Raw genomic sequence first — 22388 nt, forward strand, 5'->3', positions numbered from 1 at the left:
TGAAGATTTTAGATAGTTTAGCCCTTGATCACATGTGTTGACTAAGTACCAATATATATATATATATATATATATATATATATATATATATATATATATATAGCGCGCGTGTTAGTTGAACTTTGTCTAAATATACTCTACCACTGGACCATAATGCAACAGTTTGAGAATTTTAAATCCAAATCGTTTCCGTAAAGAAAAAAAAAATCCGTAAAAGCAGACCATCACCTTCATTTTAGCAATCCTTGAAACCATCCATGATTGCATGGGGGTCCAATTTTAGGCTTTCACTGTAGGTGCGGTGTCCGTGGAGTAGCTCAGAAATAGACCACCACCTTGCTCATCTGTTGTTGAACGGTTTAAACACTAAAAAACTCTATCACAGCCCAAGCAGCAGGTAGCTAAGGCCAGTGCTCTCTGCGCTCCGTACTCCAATCCGGGGAGCAGCCTGCAAGGCACTCTGATTGCGGTAGCACACTTTGCTCCTTTACGTACTCCTCATCCTCATCCTCATCCATTCCTCTCTCTCTCTCTCCCTCTCCCTCTCCACTCGACCCTCTTCACGCCTCCCCCGTACGCTCCCATTTGCACGCGAACGTGAGCAGCCAGTAATGTGAATCCCAGACACTCCGACTCGTAAGCAGGCGACCGCGTCTTACATTCCCCTCCTCTCTCCGATTCCTTGGACTACCCTGGAGGTGTGGTGAGATAGTAGAATGGCGGAGCGGTGGTGGATTCCGGCGGCATTGGTGGCGGCGGTAGTCTGGGCGTCGATGGTGGTCGTCCCCTGCTCTGCTGAAGATCCGTACTCCTACTTCGACTGGGACGTCTCCTACATCACCGCTGCCCCCCTTGGCGTCAAGCAGCAGGTCTAGCCTTTCCCTTCTTTCATCTTGGGAAACGTTTATGCTTCGACTTCACATGAAAAAAAAAAAAAAAAAGGAAAAAAGAACAAAGAAACGTTTATGCTTCGATAACTTCACCCCCCATTCTTTTCCCACTTAATTTATTTTTCAAAATTGTTTCGTCTCTGTTTCTTTTCTCTTTTTTCCATAAGTTGCGTAATTTATATTTTAGATCCGCAAATGACCTCACCTGGAATAAATGAACCGCAAATAACGACCATATCCCAACAAAAGAAAGTTTGGTAAGAGACTCCAGGCTTAATTCCACTTCCATTTTCCCTCTTCATATTTTGCTTGTCTCTATCCTAAAATTGAGGCAGGGCTTTGAGTTCCTTTGCATAATTTTCGGAATCCATTCAGCAATTAAAACTATTTTTTTAAAATAAAGCCTCTTTTTTTTTCCCCTCGTTTCTCTTTTAACTTTTTCCTTCCCTCGAATCCCTTTCCTTTATTGGTGGCAGGTCATAGGTATCAACGGCCAGTTCCCCGGTCCGATCGTCAACGTGACCACGAACTGGAACGTTGTCGTCAACGTTCTCAACGACCTGGATGAGTCTCTACTCCTCACTTGGTATGCTGCCGACCCTTAGCCTCCCATTCACGCATCCCCTTTCAAATTTCTTATGGTGATGAACACTGGATCTTTAAATGTGTTATGGTGGTCCTAGGAATGGCATTCAGCACCGCAAGAATTCTTGGCAAGACGGAGTGTCGGGCACAAACTGCCCCATCCCGTCGGGATGGAACTGGACATACCAATTTCAGGTGAAGGACCAGATTGGGAGCTTCTTCTACTTCCCCTCTCTAAACTTCCAGCGAGCGGCCGGTGGGTTCGGCGGAGTCACGGTCAATAACCGGGATGTCATCGCCGTGCCCTTCGGGAAGCCGGATGGGGACATCACCCTTTTCATGGGGATTGGTACACCAAGAACCATACGGTCGGTACAATTGAGAAACTTTAACAAAGAATGCCTCATATGAATTACTGAATTGTGGCTTTAGAAGGTTGACATGAAGTTTTGGGTGGTTTAGGACCTGAGGAAGGCTCTTGATGAAGGAAAGGATCTTGGGATGCCAGATGGTGTTCTTATGAATGGGAAGGGCCCATATCGATACAACAAGACACTTGTTCCGGCTGGTATCGAGTATGAGTCGATCAATGTTCATCCCGGTAATCAGCCTTGCTGTTGATGATTCTATATTTCTGTGGATATGAGGCATTTTCTGGTTCTGCCATTTAATTTTGTGATATGCTGAGTTGGTGCTTTTACTCCTAATAGGAAATTGCTCCGAAGGTTGGAATTTATGTATAACCTAGAAACTCTACTCCATTGTCCATTCAGCTTAGACTGATGTTTCTATAGCAATTTTCATAAATTATGTACACATAGCCTAGCTGCGTGATTTCATCAAATAAATTAATTAATTAAAAAAAAAAAAAAAAACTTGGCAAGTCAAAAGTTGATACCATATCTTGAATTTAGGCCTCGACCAAATGGATAGAGTATAAAATGTACTGCAATGCCATATGCTTGGTTATATCAGAAGTTCACAAAAGCATATATATTGGCACAAATTTAAGGAACTAAAATCTTATATGCTTTTCTGATTTAGGCATATGATGGCTGACTATGTTTTGGCCTTGGAGCAGGCAAAACATACCGTTTCCGTGTGCACAATGTTGGCATCTCTACTAGTCTGAACTTCAGAATCCAGAATCATAACATGCTACTTGTAGAGACAGAAGGCTCATACACTGTGCAACAGAATTACACCAACCTAGATATTCATGTAGGGCAGTCATACTCGTTCTTGGTTACAATGGATCAGAATGCAAGTAGTGATTACTACATTGTGGCGAGTGCTAGGTTTGTGAATGAGTCACGTTGGACAAGAGTTACTGGTGTTGCCATTCTGCATTATTCAAATTCCAAAGGCAAAGCATCTGGTCCTCTTCCAGATCCTCCTCAAGATTTCTACGACAAGACTTACTCAATGAATCAGGCAAGATCTATCAGGTCTGTGTTCATTTTCGAATATGGTTCAATTTATCCGTTATTTGCAGGTGTAGCTCGGCCTTTTTTCCTCAAAATGTTGATATCTGTGCTCCTGCTTCTTCATCATAAAATGGAATTTGTGGATTATATCACTTTGCCACTTTATATCTGTCACTATGAAGGCTCCTGGTTTTGACCATGTCTATATCTGAGCCTGTTTATAAATAAAGCATATGACTGATCCCTGTTATTTGTAATGCTTCTTATTGTCCTTCCACCCACGGTTTTTTCTTTGTTTCACTTCTTGTTTGATAGGTGGGTCTTTTTGGTGTATTAAGAAGAGCTTTGTGTGTTATCTCACTTTAAGTGGTATTGATGGGTGATTTGGGTACCTGTATTTTTGTTTCTTTCTTTCTTCTCTCTCTTTTCTGAAAGGAATTTTTGGGGAGTGGGGGGAGGGGGGGCAGGGGGTTCGGTTTCCTCACTACTTGCATGTTTACTTGTTCTCCTTTTTATTATATATGACTTCCTAGCCTTCATTCTGAGAGTTCATTATACTCTATCAGGTGGAATGTAAGTGCTGGTGCTGCACGGCCCAATCCTCAGGGATCTTTCAGATATGCTTCAATCAATGTGACCCAGGTGTATTTAATGAAAAATACACCACCAGTGGTTATTAATCGAAAACGTCGATCTACAATCAATGGAATTTCATATTCTCCTCCTGCAACGCCACTGAGGCTTGCTGACCTGTATAACCTCAAGGGGGTATACACACTTGATTTCCCCACAAGGCCACTCAAGGGTGCTCCTAAGCTTGGAAAGTCTGTGATCAATGGTACATTCAGGGGATTCATGGAAATCATATTTCAGAACAATGATACTAAAGTCCAGACTTACCATATGGATGGATATTCATTTTTTGTTGTGGGGTATGGACTGCATCTCAGTTCATATTTACATGTGTATGCATGCATTTGCTCACTTATCTTGATGCTAACAGCATGGGCTTCTGTTAATTGCAGGATGGACTATGGAGAGTGGACAGAAGATAGCAGAGGAACATACAATAAAGGGGATGGTGTAGCACGCTGCACGACACAGGTGTAGAGCTTCAAAGTCTCCTCTCATTCTCATGCAATCTGATACAAAGATTAAGTTATCATCCTTGTGCATTCTTAAATCTGCCTGTTTATGAATCATCAAATTTACCTGATAGTTTGATTATCTTTTCTTTTCTTTTTTTTTTTGGTTAACATCATCAGCATATGCTTCCTAAGATAGGTTTGTTTTATAGCGATACTTGTGATGTATCTAATACATCTGCATCATTCATTTAGCAACGCTCCTTAAAAAAACTTTATTGACTGAGATTTCAATTGGCAACTCAAATACTATTTTTGGAACTTTTAAAGGTCACCAAATATTATCCTACATCTGGTCGTAAAGCATATTGTTTTATATGCTTTTTATTTCATTCTAATATAAAGAAGTTTTTCTGGATCTAGCCAACTGCTTTTTTATTTCAGAATTTCAGCTGCACTATTTCTCCTTTTTCCATTTTTATTTTTTTAAGAACTAGGATGGGAAGCTGGCCTAAATCAGGGTGACAGATTCAAACTTGTCACAGGTACCCAACACCAAGTAACTTCACCATCTCAAGTATTTTTCACTAGTCAAGTATGATACTCTTGTTAGATCCTACATATTTTTGGTTTGCAAACAGCAAGCATGAATTATTAGAGTTAACACCTTTTTTTCACCTTATATGTTATCCTTTTCGTCTTAGTTCGAAGAGGACATATGCTTTTGCTGTTCTCTGTTTTCCCCAGTGTCAGTTTAAATCCTTTGTTGCTTTCCTTGTCTATGAGTCGATATGTTAAGCAACTATGAACTTACTATTTCTTAAACACTCTTGGTTATTAAAGTTACTAACCATATGGGTTAAGGTGTGGTTATCAGTTGTTTAAGCTTTTGTATATTTGTGTCTTGTGGATGACTTGATTGTTTTGGAAATCAGTGAGGTTTCATATTGAACGGAAGACGAGATATCTTGAAGTATAAAGGCCTTTTTGGACTTTGCATGCCCAAACATATCATCCTGAAACATTTTATTTTCTAGTGGGAAAGATGGAAGCAATACCATAAGGAAATGTAGAAGTTGCGGGATCAAAGGAGATTTTGGAATCTATCATCCCTAAATTTTAGTGTTAATGTGGCTTGAATTTTGGATATTTTCATGGGCCCGAATTATGATCCGACCCGAAGAGCCCACATTGCGACCCGAATGGAATATTTTGTGAGGTCTGTGGTTGTACAGACCAGTATAAATATTGTATTTTCTGTCAATCTCAGTAGTTTTTGTGAGAGATTTGGAAAATTATATTGGGGCTAAGGTTTGGAGAATTCTGAGTGACTGTATCTCTCTCTTTTCATCGTAGTGGAATTTTTTCTCTTGTTTTGCCCATGGACGTAAGCTTTACAGCCGAACTATGTAAATCTTGTGTCCATTTTTCTTCTCTTCTCTATAGGGATGCAAAATCGATCCGACCCGATGGGTATGCACCCTACCTAAATCCGGTCAAATCCGAAAAATAGAGTTTGATCGGGTTTGGGCAAAACCCGAAATCTGTAGCACGGGTATGGGTAGGGTATGGGTAGTGCTGTTTTCTACCTAAATCCGAATCCGAACCCAATCCGAACCTACGGATATGGGTAATATCCGAGCCCATACCCGCATATATGTATTTATAATTCTGTTTTGATAATTCTGTTTTGGTTGATAATATGCATAAAATTATTTTGATTATTTATATGTTATATGTTGAATTGTAATTCTATTTTTATGTTTGATTTTATAAATCTGGACTTATAAATTATGTTCTATGTTGAATTGGTAATTTTGTTTTGATTGATAATATGCATAAAATTATTTTGATTGTTTATTTTTTTGGGTATGGGATAGGCATAGGGCGGGGATAGACATGGGGCGGGTATGGGAAAATGGGTTATCCGTGGGTATCTCCGAACCCATTGGGTATGGGGATGGGTATCTTTTTCTTATCCAATCGGATATTGGGTAGAGTTTGAGTATAAGGTATTAAGTTCGGGTTTGGAGATGGGTAGTACAATATCCGATCCAAACCCTATCCATTGCCATCCCTACTTCTCTATTCTGTGTGATTGTGCGAGTCTGTGTGTGCCTTATTTTGTACCTGTTTTAACATTTAGGAATATGAAAACTTTTACTTGGAATTTATGATCCCAAATTTTTGGTATTGTGGCTATTTACAGTTGAAGTGTGCTTGTTTTGCAACTCATTTTGATCACAACTGGAAGCAGGATGGTGGATGGCAGGCATCTGATCTTATCTGATACCCCTCTGCTTATCGCACCCTTCCTGTGAACTGTATTCTGGAACGGTGCAATAAACTGGGGTTGTTGGATCTTATTCAATTCCTCCACTCTGCCATCCTGCTTTGCATCGCAGTCGCAATGGTCTGTGAGGCAAACCCATTCCATTTCCATACTCCCAAAATCATTCTAAATGCTCTTTGAGATACCCTCCTCTTTCCTTTAGGTCCCTTGTCAGGAGGTTATGCATAGATAACCCAATCCAGTGGCCAGTGGCCAATGTCCAAACAGGCTCCAAAGCATTCATCTCATACGGTATCAAGATGTTGAGTCATTCAATACATGGATTTCAAGACTATTATGCCTATATTGGAACATTCAGAAAAAATTTTCTTTGACGTGAAACTTTTCCTGGGTTTTTTGACTAGGATATTGTTGCAATGTATGTTTTTCTGTTCTCTTTTAATAATTGCTGTGTTAATTTACAAATTGCTTTTTGCAAAAAGAAGCGACAAATGTATGTTAGTGAAGAAATTCTGTTTAGGCTGCCAAAGAAATGCATTTTGGTTTCTTGCCTTTGTTTGTGTTCTTCTAGAAGCTTCATCAATATTTTCTGAAAAGAAAGACCATAGAACAAACTAAGGAAAATGTACTCCTTTTGTCGAGTATTTCCCCGAGAGACTCTTTAAAAGCTCTTTTCCAACATGGCATTGTAATCACTAGATATTGCCTAGGATTTAAATAATTATAGAAAACCAAATGGTATAGATAGGACCAGATGGCATAGAAAACCAAGGAAGTGTCTGGCACTCTTTGTGCACTGCTGCAGTGGTAACTCTGCAATTTTTTATGATATTGATGACCAGATCATAACAGGGCTACTCTTCTTTTTAACAATATTCTTTGTTCAGAACTCGCATATTGCCTTTTTATCTACCCATTTCCGTTATTCAGACTAGTGTTTGGCATATGAAATGAACTCAAGAGAAGTATGGGTTGCTATCTTTTCCAGAGCAGGACATGCAAAATTGGACTATTTTTTCAAATTCATATGTGGCTGAATCATGTTACTAGGTGGTGGGATTCCTGGAGCAATAATCAGGACATTGTCTTTAGACATTGTGGGGGCTGCAAGGGACTTTAATATGAACATTAGTCTGACAAGAGGGCTTCGAAGTCCAGCCCTGCATGGCCAGATTCTTGTGTGTTCATGTCATTTTTTCTAATGGTTAAATTATTATAGTATTCAGTATCCGAGTATCCATTTTGATAACGTAGTCTTTGAAAATATCCTGGATGCATGACATGTTCTTTCTGTATGATTTGTAGCAGACATTGTCAAGGTCACTGTTAATTGCTCTGTTGTTCTATAGATGATTGTGTTCTTTAGGAAATGCATCCCAATGCACTGTTGAGTTCATTCAGTAGTTGTTTTTTTTTTTTGGGTGCCATTTTGGATGCTGGAATCAAAAACATGTTGAGTTGTTGCTTACTGTCATATCTTCACTTAGTAACATGTCTGCAAACAATATCCTCAGGTTTTCCCAGGAGCATGGACTGCAATCTTAGTCTCTCTGGACAATGTGGGCTTCTGGAACGTGCGAGCGCAAAATCTTGATTCATGGTACCTTGGGCAGGAAGTCTACATAAGGGTTGTCAATCCAGAAATGACCAACAAAACAGAATTGCCTGTGCCAGATAATGCCCTATATTGCGGTCGCCTCCAAAAGTATCAGAAGTATGTAAACAAAACCTGCATATTTATCTTTTTTCTGGAAAATAGGCTTGCTAACATGATCCATGTATCTTGTTTCTTGAAGTTTGCAATTACTGATATTTTGGTTATTTTCAAAAATTTTCAGAGTGCAGACTCCTCATCACAAAGTAACTTCATCTTCTTCACTTCCATATGTAAGAGGCACTTTGCTCATTCTGATGCTGCTTCTGGTTTCGGTTGCTGTTTTGCCATAAAAAGTCCGATTTTCTTTTGTGGAACATTCTCCGATGAGCAATTGTGATTTAGTTTGTAGGTTGTGCATCTTTTGTTGTTGATGTGTTCTCTGTGATTTATAACTTGTGTCCTTGATTGTGCCCATCTAATTTTCAGTTTGGGTTCTTGTGGGGGACCAACCATTCTTTCCACCTCGTGTTTGTGTACCAGTTATTTATAGCTTGTATTCTGTTTGGCTATGTAATACAAGTTTCGTTGTCAATTTTAATGAACTTGCATCCGTGAGCCAAGGTTTCCATCTGTCTTCTTTGATCTTGTGCTTTCACTAGCCATTGTTCTTGGTATTCACACCAAAGTGTGGATAAGAAACCGAAGGAGCGCCAGCGTTTCTCCAGGTTGGGATATGAGAGGCATGCATGTTAGCTATCTCAACAAAAAAATATAAATAACGAAACATGATGGTCACTCTAGTTGGTTCAGTTTATCATTCTATTGTTGGCATCCTATTTTTATTTTATTACCCCAAACCATAATCATAAATGATGTTGGGTGGATGTCTGGTCAAGGCACCACCTCCCAAGATCTTTTCAGTACCACGCGATGCAGCAGGAAAAAGAAAAATAAAACAAAAAAAAAAAATCAAAATACGTGGATCAGTCACAAAAGGGTTCGTCTCCACGGGACATGCAAATTTCACTATGAAAAAAAAATTTACAAGAGGAGACCTCACCTCAACCCTTGTACACCCAATTCTCTCTCACTAGAAGTTCCCCTCACAAAAGCTCTCTCTCTCTTGAAGACCCCCTCTGAATCCCTGAAGTGTCTGGCGACCGCTGTCCAGGAGCTCCTGCTCCTTCTCTCTCACGCTCTCGCCTCTCTCTCTCCTCTCGGGTTTGTACGAGCTTCGTACGGCACAAAAATCGATCCACCGCCTCTTTGTTCGTCACAGAAGCCTTTTATAGACCTTAATCACTACTTAGATCATGATTAGGACTCCTTAATCAACCCAAATCACGTCCCAAACTGTCGGATCAAGACGGGAGTCACCCATACCGTCGGATCGCGCTCCGGTCCACGGAATAGTGTCGTGGACCGCGAGAAACGCGTGGAAAATGCCCACGCGGTCCACAGGCCCCGCTGTGGACCGCCGGTCCACGGTGGACTGGGCAAAGGGGCCACAGGCCGTTGGGCCTGGGCCGCGCCTATGCGCGGGCCTGCACGCGGACTGGGCCGCACGCCCTCCTGGGCCGGGGCCTAGGTCGCGCGTCCCGCACGCCGCCGCCTGCGGCCGCGCCGCTGCCGCCCGCCGCCGGTCGCCGGCGGTCCTCCGCCGCCTCGAATATCGTGCCGACTTCAAAAGCTCGTATCTCCTCCATTCGAGCTCTGTTTCGGATGATCTTAGTCTCGTTGGACTCCATTTTTCCCGCGAACCTCGCTGTGGGCTCAATGTGGGCTGAATCTCGAGGCGTCAAATCCTAACAATCTCCATCTCGACTCGATATTCGACCTCCTCCAAACTCCGAGAGCTTCTGGATCTCCTCGCCCCCATGCCCTGGGGCAATCGCCTGCTGATCATGGATGGGTAAACATGAGAGTCGAGCCAGGCTGCTCGATCCCATCTCCGTCGTATGCTGTACTTCTCCTGACCTGAGATCTGCTCGGGGCATCATCCTGCGGCAATAGGAATCTCATCTTGCGACGTCGCCTCTCGTCCTCCCGAGTCTCCTGTCTCGTGCCCGATCCGCCTCCTGGAGCTCCACCTCGCTCTGGGCTCCACCTGGCTCCAGAAGCTCCATCTCGCACTGGGCTCCCTGCCAGGTAATAATGTCCTCTGCTCCCCTTCTTTCCCTCCAGCATAATCCTATCGCCGCGTAGCACCCTCAGGATTCCTCCACCAGCTACCGTCCTGTAGCCTCTCGAATCCAGTCTGCTAAGTGAGATAAGATTCGCCTGAAATCAGATATATATCGGACCTCCCCCAATCTCCTCACTGCACCGTCATGTGTCCTCCACTGACCGTCCCAATGCCTCTGATCGTACAGCTCGATCCATCCGACAGATATACAGTGCCCTCACTGTTCTCCAGGGAGTCAAGCTGCTCCTCTCTGCAACATACATGATAGGGGCATACAGAATCTAATATCCACTGCTGGAAAAAGTAGATACCTCGTCAGATATCTCCAGGACATCTCCATCTGAATCGCTGCCGGCCGTCGCTACAGCAGCCACCGTCCGATTTTTCAGTTGAGGGCAATCTCTGCTAGATGCCCCAACTCCTCACACCGGTAACACCTGATTTTGCTCAAGTCCCTCCTGGACTTGGACCGCCCTCGTTGCGATCTCCTGTCGCTCCGTAGACCGCCTCCTGCTCTTCCAGAAACTACCAAAGCTAAGCTACCGCCACCTGAGCTCGAAGCTAGGTTCTCCCTCCTGAGAACCTCATTCTGGAGTATCGCCGCGGTGACCTCGTCCATCTTGATAGTGCTCTTCCCCACTAGAAGAGCAGTCACCAAGGACTCGTACGAAGGGGAAGCGACGCCAGCAAAACCAGCATCCTGGTCTTCTCCTCAACGTTCTCGCCAACGCTGAGGAGGTCGGTGAGGATCTTCTGGAAGTGGCTCAGATGCTCCTGTACGCTCTGTCCCTCAGTCATCCGCAGTTGGTAAAACTCCTCCAAAGGAAAAGAGTGTTGGTGAGAGACTTCGCCATGTACAACTCCTCAAGCTTCGACCACAGCACCATCGGGAAGTCTCGCTCAGCACATGGATCACCACCTCATCCGCAGATACATACGGATGGTACTCACCGCCTACATCTGTAGCCGTTTCCAATCTCGCACCTCCATGGTGGTCGGCTTCTCATCGCACAAGAGAGCATCGATCAACCCCTGTTGGATGAGCACGTCCTTCACCCTTGCTGCCACAAGGAGAAATTGCTCTTACCATCGAACTTGTTGATCTCCATCTTGATTTTCCTGTCTTCTCCATCTTCAGTCTTGCTCTCCACCACTGCAATCTGCGTCCTTGTACCGCCTTGCTCTGATACCACTTGTTGGGTGGATGTCTGGCCAAGACACCACCTCCCAAAATCTTTTCAGTACCACCGATGCAACAGGAAGAAAGAAGAAACAAAATAAAAAGAAAAACAATCAAAATACGTGGATCGCCACAAAATGGCTCACCTCTACGGGGTATGCAAACTTCACTATGAAAAAGAAATTTTACAAGAGAGACCTCACCCTCAACCTTGTACACCCAATTCTCTCTCACTAGAAGTTTCCCTCACAAAAGCTCTCTCTCTCTCTTGAAGACCCCCCCTGAACCCCTGAAGTGCTTGGCGACCGCTGTCCAGGAGCCTCTGCTCCTTCTCTCTCAACGCTCTCGCCTCTCTCTCTCCTCTCGGGTTCGTACGGGCTTTGTATGGCGCAAAAATCGATCCACCGCCTCTCTGTTCATCATAGGAGCCTTTTATAGACCTTAATCACTACTTAGATCATGATTAGGACTCCTTAATCAACCCAAATCACGTTCCAGACCATTGGATCAAGATCGGGAGCCACCCATACCGTCGGATCGCGCTCCGATCCACGGAATAGTGCGTGAACCATGAGAAACGCATGGGAAATGCCCACGCGGTCCACAGGCCCCGCCGTGGACCGGGGCAAAGGGGCCAGCAGGCAGCTGGGCCTGGGCTGGCCCGTGCGCGCGGGCCTGGGCCGCGCCTGTGCGCGGGCCTGCGCGCAACTAGGCCGCGCCTCTGGTTGGGCCGTGCGCCCGCCTGGGCCCGCGCCTGCCTGGGCCGCGTGCCCGCCTGGGTCGCGCGTCCCGCGCGCCGCTGCCGCCCACCGCCGGTCGCCGGCGGTCCTCCGCCACCTCGAATGTCGTGCCGATTTCAAAAGCTCGTATCTCCTCCATTCGAGCTCCGTTTCGGGTGATATTGGTCTCGTTGGACTCCGTTTTTTGCCGCGAACCTCGCTGTGGCTCAATGTGGGCTGAATCTCAGGCGTCAAATCTTAACAAATGAATTAAAAGAATGGTTCTATTCATCGCAGAGGAGATCAAATAATGAGCTATGGAGTTGTAAGAACACTTAAAAACCTTTTTCAACCCTCCTTGGTGTTATCTCACATAATTGAAGGCAAAGGTATCGATACTCAAAGCAAGGGCTTATTGACGTATCTAGAAAGCTGGCTGGACTGTAACAATGGCATATAGTTGCTCTGAAATTATGTGACACTTCAAAGTTCTGCAAGGTTTGTTTGGTTGATGTAATTACTGAAGAATTCAAGCAGAACACACACAAAGCAGCTAATGGTCCTACATGTAAACAATGTGTGAGTAAATAGCTTCAACCATCCAATGCAACCAGTTTTGTAGGGATAGACAAGCCTGTTTGAGCTGTCTTAGTACAAATAAGATGTTTAAGGGCATGTTTGGTTAGAGAAAGTATAACCCTAGAATGGGAATAGGAATGGTGACTCTAAGTCCAACCATTTAATTGAAAGGAGTCCCATTATGCTCCGGAGAGAGAAATGAAAATATCTCAATCTTCCAAAATTCAATCTTTTAGTCTCTTGATATTCAAATTTCATTCCAATTTTGACTATTTCAATCCATTCTAATTTCGATTTCAATTTTGACTTCCGTCACGAATCAAATACACCATAAGATTATCAACAGCTTATTATTTGGCTGGTATCATTAGGCCACACCTCATCGGCATTGCAGCTGGTCCTCAAAAATCTGGAGGTGGCCACCGCATCTGGAGGTGGCCACCGGCCCTGCGGTGGCCACCGATGAGCGAAACACCGTATGAGTGCAGGGAAGGTCACGTGGGATCTGGTGCAGAGAAACGCCCTCATTTTAGCTGACCCAGGTTATTGATTTCCTCGCCATTCATCGTTCCACCGAAGTGGTTTGTAGTAATTGTAACGCTTCTATTTACTCTCTTCTGTTATGAAGTGAGAACAATTTAAGCTCTTGTCAGTTCTGAAATCCGTGAGAAAGAATGAGATGGAAATGTTTTATTATTATCACATCTTTTCCTTTCCCAAGGGATAAGAAGCATTTTCATGTCAGCAATCAACCAAGAGAGTAAAAACGATATTAGCCTGCACATAATAACTCCAAACTTGTAGTCTTAAACTATGGCCATTATAGAAATTCCGGGATACGTATAAGTGGTAGGTTTATTATGCCTTATAAACACTACAATGACGTAATTGTTGTTTCAGAAATATACCAGCTTTTCTGTTCAGGTGGCTGTGCTTGGCGTGCTGTCCATTAATAGAGAGAATCATTAGATGCAGTCCCCAGGCTTGGCTCATTATTTGCCACTTGCCCCGGGCCCGGGGAAGCCTCGGTAATACGTTCTGATCGATGTAAACAGAAGAAGAAATAGTCTCATGCATGTGAGACTTGGGGGGCTCACCGACTGCAACCGGCAATTATTGCAGTTTACTATGTGTTCCCCACTCGCAATCCACGGAACTAACATGATTCCGGCATGTGATCCCAAGAAAAGTATGCATACTTGGGTCTTATTTTTGGTGTACATGCTGCTTTTGGTCCTCCTCTTTTCATGCTTCTCTTTTTTTTTTTTTTCAATTAATGTCGAGCCTAGCGCTGGTATCCTTGGCTATCATGTTGTCAGCCTTCGCTGACAAGAGAACCTACTCAGAATTCAGAAAGCAAGGAGCATCAATAATACAAAAGCAAATGAGTTTTTATCAACTCATTTCACACCAATACAGCATTTGTCCCTTGCTCTAGATGCTGTTTTCCTTCTAAGAATAGCTTCTCACTTTTAGCTCTGAAAATATTAAATCGATACCATCGTTAAATAGCTAGACATACCTTTCTTGTACCTTCTTTTGTATGGCCAAAACAATCTCATAAACGCAATAAATTGTTGTGATAGAAAAGCATTTCTGTAACTTCCACATGAGAAAAGGAAATGATACAGTAGAAACAAGAAAGGTCCTCCCTGGATGTTAAAAAAAGCCACAGGGGCATAGTGTGGAGTCTTCACCAGCTAGCGACTAGGTAAGCTTTTCTTGGACCAGAACCATTGGGCCTAGCAAACATGGAATCAGCCAGTTAAGATTGAAACGTTGAGAGGGAGTGACATGGAGAAAATTAATCTTTTAACCATTAAATCCATGTATTTACAAGAAAACTTGAATCCTATCATCTAATTACCCAGCTAATCCGGTAGGACACCTTTCTGTTTTTTCCTGAGAGGAAATCCAGTAGCACACCTTTAAAAAGAGTTATAAAAATGCTTCTGAATTACGTGGAGCACCATTTGAGCAATTAATATATCATCCTGAAGTTGGCTTACCTATTCACCGAGGCTTCTTCATGTCCAATAGAAGTGTAGATAGCGCAGGCTACCCTCGGGATTCAGATGGCTATTATTGGAGGTTGTCACAGCCCAGCCCATAGGGCTCTTGGGCCTGGCAAAATTTGGAGAGCCCAAAATAGAGCTTGACGGGAGGAGGAGGAAGACTCCTAACCGGAGTCTTCTTCCTCTCCGACCCCGATGAAATCGGATCCATGGAGTCCGGCTTAGGGTAGGATAGCTCTCCTATAAAACCCTCCTTCCCTCCCTTAAGACTCTCCACCGGTGATCTTCGAGCTTGATCTCTTGATTTCTTCCGTTGAAGTCGTGACCTCTTGTACTCATGCTCGCCGGAAATTGGAGCCGACAACGCTGTTAAAACTTGAGGTAAGCCCTTCTCCTCCTTCCTCTCTTCCTTCCCCTCCTTTCCATAGCTTCGTGCACCCTCGCCGGCCTTCAGGATCGTCGGAAAATCCATGAAAATGGTGAATCCTGTTTTGCTCTGTTTCGGTCAGATCATTTCTTCTCTTTTCCGGCCACCGGCGCCGTCGGTTGCGACATCTCATCCCTATGATAGGATCCTCATCCCTTTATCTCTCTTTCCTGAAGGTATTGGCCGCCAGTGACCGGCCAATGATCGGAAAACAAAAGAAAAAGTGGTAGTCCTCTGTTTTTCTGATCTCTTCTTGATTTCTCGCCGGCCGAACTTTGTCGCCGGCCATTCCTTGCTCCACCGCCGCCTCCACCTGCTGCCGAACCTCCGACGAAGCCGTCGCCCTCGCCGAAGCCAAGCTGGAGCCCCCTCGTCCATCCCCTGTTTCGGCCCAAGGGAAGCCGTGGGAAAAAAAAAGAAAGAAGAAGAAAGAAGGAAAAGAAAAAGAAAAAGAAAAAAAAAAGAAAAAAAAGAAGAAAGAGAAAAATAAAAATAAAAAAAAATTTAAAAAAAAGAAGAGAGAGAAATTTTCTCTCTCTCCTCTCCCTCCTTTCTCTCTCCTCTCTCTACATTCTCTCTATATTTTCTCTCTCTAAATTTTCTCTCTAGACCTTTCTCTCTCTTTATGGATTTTATCTCTCTAGTGTCTTTCTCTCTTTGATTTCATCACGAATCCTAGGATAAAATTGATATGAAAATATGATGATCTGAGATTGCTTCAAAGTTCGTGCAGTAGATTAGATTTCGATTCGATCTTTATTCGAAATTGATAACATAAATCATGGTTAATCCATATTGAGTCATCCTGATATGACCTCTGATGATCTCGACCATGATTGCCTCATTGGAAGGATACGAAGATTCTCTCCCCACTTTCTCTCTCTACTTTCTTTCTCTAAAATTTTTTCTCTCTCTTTATGAATTTTCTCTCTCTAGAAGTCTTATGGATCAGTGGAGGATCCTGATATATACACAAATCCTAATTTTAGTTAATTCTAAGAGAGGTCCTAGATTTGTGTTATTATGATTGATTATCGGATAATTTTTTTCATATATGATTTTTATATGTGATTAGGGTTATGAAGAGATGATTGTCTGCATATGATATCGAGTGGAATATTTTGTTAAAGAAATTCATAAATCAAAGAAGAACATTGATTTCTATGCTTGGATCAGTCACCGGTAAAGGTAAAATCTCTGTACATGATCATTGTTATATATGTTATTTTACCGTTTGTTTTTATCTCATTGATTTCACATCGTTGGATTTGAGATCGATGAATTTGTTATATCCGAGATACTGTTATTTATTTATGTGATTTTGAGCATGAGTATGTTATATCAATACATATGTATCAGTGATTGATGGCATGATTTTATGGGTATGACATATTTATTACACTGCAAAATTTGAATTGATTAATGAAGTCAAATATTATAATTTCATGAAAATAAAAAGAAAGAAAAATATGGTTTGGACTGGCCTTGTCATGTGGAATAGCCTGTCAGGAGTTTATGCCTGGAACAGCCCCCACAGGCTTATGTGTGAAAGAATCTGATCCGAGAAAGATCATGAATGATTTGATCCGAGAAAGATCATAGCCATTTGATCCGAAAAATATCATGAATATTTCGATCCAAGGAAGATCACATAAATCGATCCGAATAAAAGATCGTCGCATGATCCTGGTAGTCCAAAGCCAAAGACCAAAAGAAAAGGATTAAAGACGATGTGATAATAGAAGAAAATAGAAAGATAAGACATGAAACAATCGTTGAATAAAATTGTTTCACTTATTAACATATGATAATGCATCTCTTTTGATAAAATAAATAATCTATAAATATTTGCAGTATTCTGGACAGTGAACATCGACTTTTATGTGTTATTGCTTATCTTTATTTTCAGATTATATTATTATATTGGTGTGATATGGAAATTCTTACTGGACTGTAAAGCTCACACCCCTTCATCTTTCTTTTCTTCTCAGAATTACAAGATGTCCATGGTTGGCTATGGTATGGATTTGTGAGTGAGCGGATGCATAGATAGAATACCGTTGATATCTGATCAGAGGATCGAAGGAATGTTAATTGTAATTATGCAAGTTTTATGAATTATTATTGAAATTAAATATTATGGTTGATAAGATTGTAATGATTTAATTTGGCCTTGCATATTCTTTAGGGCTTGCTCTAAGGAGTGTGCAGCCATCACGTATCCGATCCGGATGTTGGGTTCGGGGTATGACAGAGATAATCTACAGGTTAGTGTAGAACTTCTCTCCACTCGTGGAAATATGAGTTGATATGAAATTACTGACATAGAGAGATATATTTTTTTAATTAATAATTTATTCTGTTCTGTATTTCTAGCTTGTTTTCATGAATTACGTATAATTCAATTGTATCATTTTTTTTAAAAATTAAGTATTCGTATTTTTCCTTGATTGAATGGCTTCTTGAAGCATTTCTTTTTTTTAATAACTGTTAATCACCTACAATTCTAGAATCAATGAATATTTTAAATTATTTAGAGTTTACGAATGAAATATTTGTTGCCCTTGAATAGTTGATGTCATGTGCTGTTGCTTTTTGCCTTTTCCCCATCTTGTCGTCAATACCTTTGCCTCCAATTCTTCTATGCATTTATATTGATAGGAAGTTATTTTCCTTTTTTTCTGTTAATTTTTAGACATTTCTAGGTTTCTCTCTAACTTTTTATCAGAATCATTACAATCTTTTTTTACCTGAACCATAAAAATAATTTTCAAATACCTATATTTAATGACTCATTCGCACAATATTCTGTATGAGAATTGATTATTCACTAATCACTATCTTTTTGAGACACTTGTTTGTGAATTTCTTTAACCTAGAGGGCAGTTAGGATGATGCAGTTGGCTTGTGAGCCGCCCCAAATCTGACCTTAACTACCAACTGACCAAAACCCACCTGCAGATCCAAGTCCTACGTAACTTCACTTTTTCTAACTCAGTCACAATATGGTTAGGTCCATACGAGAGAGGTAAGCTACTAGAGATATCAAATGGCGCACAACAAGAGCTATCTAGGAAGGAGTCCTAATGGTTATATATAGTAAGTCATGTTTTGATCATTATATTTAACCTTCTATTTAATTGACAGACACAGGTTCATGTTTCTGATGAAGAATCCTTATGTTTATCTTAATGACACATGATTGTCGTATACAGTTACATCATATGAACTACATACGTGCATGTGTACATATGAATGTGCACGCATACACAAATATACACACTCAGATGCATACACACATGCATAAAATAATACTCTAATGCATATCAGCTATTTGGTCTGGGTTGGCCAGATTCAGAGCTCTATTGCAACAATTTTTGGTTCGGTTAGTTCAAGATTTGTATGCATTTTATTTTTCCTTAAAGTACGATAGGGTAAAAAACTTTCCCAAGTCATTAACGTAGCTCAATACAACCTTGGAGTCAGGTTGGCGAACGCAAGCCACCAACTTCACCTCCCTCCAAATAAAGTATGTCCTGTTAGCATAAAATGGTGGCTTTAGTTAATTATTTTCAACCTTCATGTCAATCCCAGCCATAATTAGAGAGACGTTTTGACCTAGGGAAACTAAGAAAGTATATTCTAGAAACAAAAGTGGGACACCTCTTCTCCACACCCACGTGTCCTACGCAAGAAATAGAGTGGTTGATAGGCCGATGTTGGGCCCAGAAGATTGCAAGTTTAATGAGCCCATTCTGCAGCCCGATACACAATGCCTAGAATTTAGGCCCGAGGCCTGCCACATGATCAGTGGTGCTAACAAATGTGCCCCGCTGTTCTGCCCTCTCCAGTCTCGTGACCTAAAAATGGAATGATCACTCCACAGTGAGCGCAATAATTAGTACACGGAGTGCAAGGCAAGCAAACCAAGCACTCCACTCGCGAGATTTAATGCTTCCACCGTCCACGTGATGCGTACCTCCAAGACTCTTAGCCAAATAATGCTAATCACTTAGTTAACTAATCTAATTCCACTTTCTACAAAAAAAAAAACCTAATCTAATTCCACAGTCCATTGACCACGCACGCCATACCAATTCTCAATTCACTGTGTCTTTCCGGATAGTAGTTAATCAAACCATTAACAAGATTTGCATATTATTTAATGCCAAGAGCGGCGGGATCTGCCCCCCTCAACGGTCACCGCTTATAAAATTATAATCCTATCAACCGTGACACATTAAGAAATAGCCGAGCACCATTTTTATAAATATTAACAATATAAATATTTATTTTAATTTTATTTTAAATTTTAAAAATATAAATATATTTATTGTAGTTGATTATTTTTAAATATAAATATAATTAATAATAATGATGTAGAGATAATAAAAATTATAATAATGATAATGATAATTATTATAGCAGCAGAATTGACAGCATTTATAATCTGATAATATAGGGACAGTACTAATGGTGTTACGATAAAAATAATAAAATGATGATAATAATTATAATAAATTTAATAATAAAAATGATGGTAGAGATGAAGAGGATAACAATAATAGTATAATAATGATAGTTGGGCTGGGGTCGTAAAAGGTATGTATTTTTTATTTTCAAATATAGTTAGGATAAAAAATTTTAATTTTAAAAATGATAAAATTAATTTAAAAATAAAATATACTATTAAATATTTTTTAAAAAAATTATTTTAAAAATATAAATATAAAAATGCCACGCAGGCTAAGAAAAATCTCAGAACACAGAGTGAAGCCAGCCCATTCCCAGCTCAGCAGACAAAACTTCTCTCTCCTCTGGCTTCTCCGGAACCCCTCCGTCCTCTATTTCAATCGACATTCCGTCTTCTTCTTTGGGCCTCCCCTCTCCTTCGCAGTCCAAAGCAAAAGCAGGACTCCCACCCAAAGAAAGGAAAAAAACTAAAAGAAGAGAGGAAGAAGGAAAGGAAAGAAAGCCCCTCTCCCTCTTGAACTACTCCGTCCATCCTAATTCCCTTTTTTGCGTCTCTGGCCCATTGGTCGGGTCACTCCCTCTCAGCCACAAAATGCTTCAAAAATTCGCACTGGCATTCAAGACCAAAACCATCGAGTTCTTCGCCGACGACGAAAAGGAGGAGGACGACGAGGACAAGGCGAGCATCTCCGCCGCCATCGACCTCGACCCCGGCCCTGAAGAGATCATCACCGGCCAGCGCGTCGTCGTCCTCAAGCCCGACCCTCTCCCCCCTCCCCGCAAGCCCGACCCCGAAACCCTAATCCTCGCCCTCTTCGCCACCATCTCCTCCTTCCGCGCCGCCTACCTGCACCTCCAGACCGCCCACTCCCCCCTCCTCCCCGACGCCGTCCGCTTCGCCGACCGCGCCGCGGTCTCCCACCTCCGCCGGCTATCCGACCTCAAGGACTCCTACTTCCAAAACCCTAACCCTAGCCCCAGGCAGGTTTTCTCCTTCTCCTCCCACTTGCAGGCCCAGGTGCAGGAGAACCAGCACCTCCTCCGCACCTTCGACGCCGTCGTCAACCGCCTCCAGTCCGACATCGACCGGAAGGACGCCGAGTCCGCCGCCCTGAAGCGGAGCCTCTGGGACATCGAGGCGGCCAATTCGAAGCTTGCGAAGCGGCTCGACCGGGCCTGCGCCCCTCCCGATGGGAAAGTCGAGGCCTTGCTGTCGATTGGGGTCTTCGACTCGGTGCTCAAGGACACTTGCCGGGTCGTGCACCGGTTCACCCGGTGCCTGGTCGATCTGATGAAGAGATCCGGATGGAGTTTGGATTTGGTGGCTAACTCGATCTACCCCAATGTGGATTACGCCAAAGCAGGGCATTGTCCGTATGCAATTCTGTCCTATATTTATCTGGGGATGTTTAGAGGGTTCGATTCTGAGGGCTTCAGTCGCGAAGGGAGTGATGGAATTGGGTTGGACGGGATTGATGTTAATACTCGGAGAATGAATTCTCTTACACAATTCATCGAGCATTCAGCTGTCGATCCATTGGAGCTGATTAGTGGGAGCTCAAGTTGCGATTTTGCGAAGTTCTGTGAGAGGAAGTACCGGCAACTCATTCATCCAGGCATGGAGTCCACCCTTTGCAGGAATTCGGACCATGGGGAATCCGTATGGGGCACATTGTGGCCCTCAAGCCCTCTTTATGAGCCATTTGTGAACATGGCCAGCTCGATTTGGACACTCCACAAGTTGGCATGGGCTTATGATCCGGTGGTGGAAATCTTTCAGGTGGCAGGGGGGACTGAGTTCTCAATGGTTTACATGGAAAGCATTGTCCGAGGGGCAGTCACCATGGGCTCAGACCACGGGAAGAAGTCACGGCCAAAGGTCGGGTTTACTGTGGTTCCGGGATTTCGGGTTGGGAAGACAGTGATTCAGAGTAGGGTGTATCTGAATGGCTTGAAGGAGGTGGTACAATTCCATGTTTAACATTGTAAATGGAAAGATTAGCGATGTCCTATTGGTACAGGAGATAATAGGAAGGGTATGAAAAGATTGTATTAATAACATGAAGGATTACAGAATATAATAAAATATACATTTCAATTTTTCATTGGATTTGCTGTAAGGCTTACTTTTCTTTGTCTTATTTCGGTACATGTTCAATTAAAGGCTGTTTTGGGTGAGTTATCTTGATTTTGATCTGTGAGCTAGATGCCATATTTTGGAGTTTTGATAGGAAAAAAGGCAGTTTATTTTGCCATTTCCTTCAAGGAAATGCATTTGGTTCTAAGACCAGAGGCCTGTTTCTTGATCGTGAATATAACAGAAATATATAATAGGATTTACAAATTGGTGGTATGTGGTGGACTCTTCATTGCGAATGCTGTGAGTAGGTCTGGATCTCAGCTATTCTGTTCATTGATTTGGTTGAGCTTCTTCTCTAAATTCCAATTTTAGGTTGGATAGTGTGCTAGATCTATGACTTAGCATATAGTATTCAATTCCAAATATTGTCCTTTGTGTCTGTCAGAGTGGAATGTGAAGCATTATTATTATATTAATTATTATTATTATTATTATTATTATTATTATTATTATTGTTTTGTTTTTTTTTGTTGTTGTTGTTGTTGTTGTTGTTGTTGTTGTTATTGTTTTGTTGTTGTTGTTGTTGTTGCGGTCAATCTCCTTGTCGTCTGGTCGTCGGGAACGAGCACCTGCAAAGGAAATCCACACTGACCGGAGATGCCTCCGACGGGGACCCTTCGACGGTCAAGTCAGAGAGGAGACTAGGCAACAGTAGAGAGGAATCAGGGGACTCAGTGGTGGAGAGAGCGAGAGAGAGAAAGAGAGAGAAAGGACCTCCCCTCAAGCTGCTGCCTTACCTCATTTTATAGTAGGAGGTGGTATGGTCCCGCCGTCGGTAATGTAGACAACTGAA

At 42.3% G+C, this 22388-nt stretch overlaps 2 protein-coding genes across 2 annotated transcripts; both read left to right on the forward strand.

Moving 5' to 3' along the window:
• Positions 1-514: 514 nt before the first annotated feature.
• LOC105043594 (monocopper oxidase-like protein SKU5) lies at positions 515-8466 on the forward strand. The gene is given in 10 exon segments (XM_010921175.4): positions 515-869; positions 1367-1476; positions 1574-1812; positions 1815-1843; positions 1938-2076; positions 2557-2923; positions 3469-3834; positions 3928-4006; positions 7795-7994; positions 8119-8466. Coding segments are annotated over 10 exon segments (1791 nt in total). The 5' UTR covers positions 515-716; the 3' UTR covers positions 8228-8466.
• Positions 8467-19804: 11338 nt separating this feature from the next.
• LOC105043593 (protein GRAVITROPIC IN THE LIGHT 1) lies at positions 19805-21558 on the forward strand. Its single transcript, XM_010921174.4, has one exon. The coding sequence runs from the start codon at positions 20048-20050 to the stop codon at positions 21434-21436; it is 1389 nt and encodes a 462-aa protein (XP_010919476.1). The 5' UTR covers positions 19805-20047; the 3' UTR covers positions 21437-21558.
• Positions 21559-22388: the final 830 nt, after the last annotated feature.

The sequence above is a fragment of the Elaeis guineensis genome, chromosome 4 (assembly GCF_000442705.2).
Source record: "Elaeis guineensis isolate ETL-2024a chromosome 4, EG11, whole genome shotgun sequence".
NCBI classification, from domain to species: domain Eukaryota; kingdom Viridiplantae; phylum Streptophyta; class Magnoliopsida; order Arecales; family Arecaceae; genus Elaeis; species Elaeis guineensis.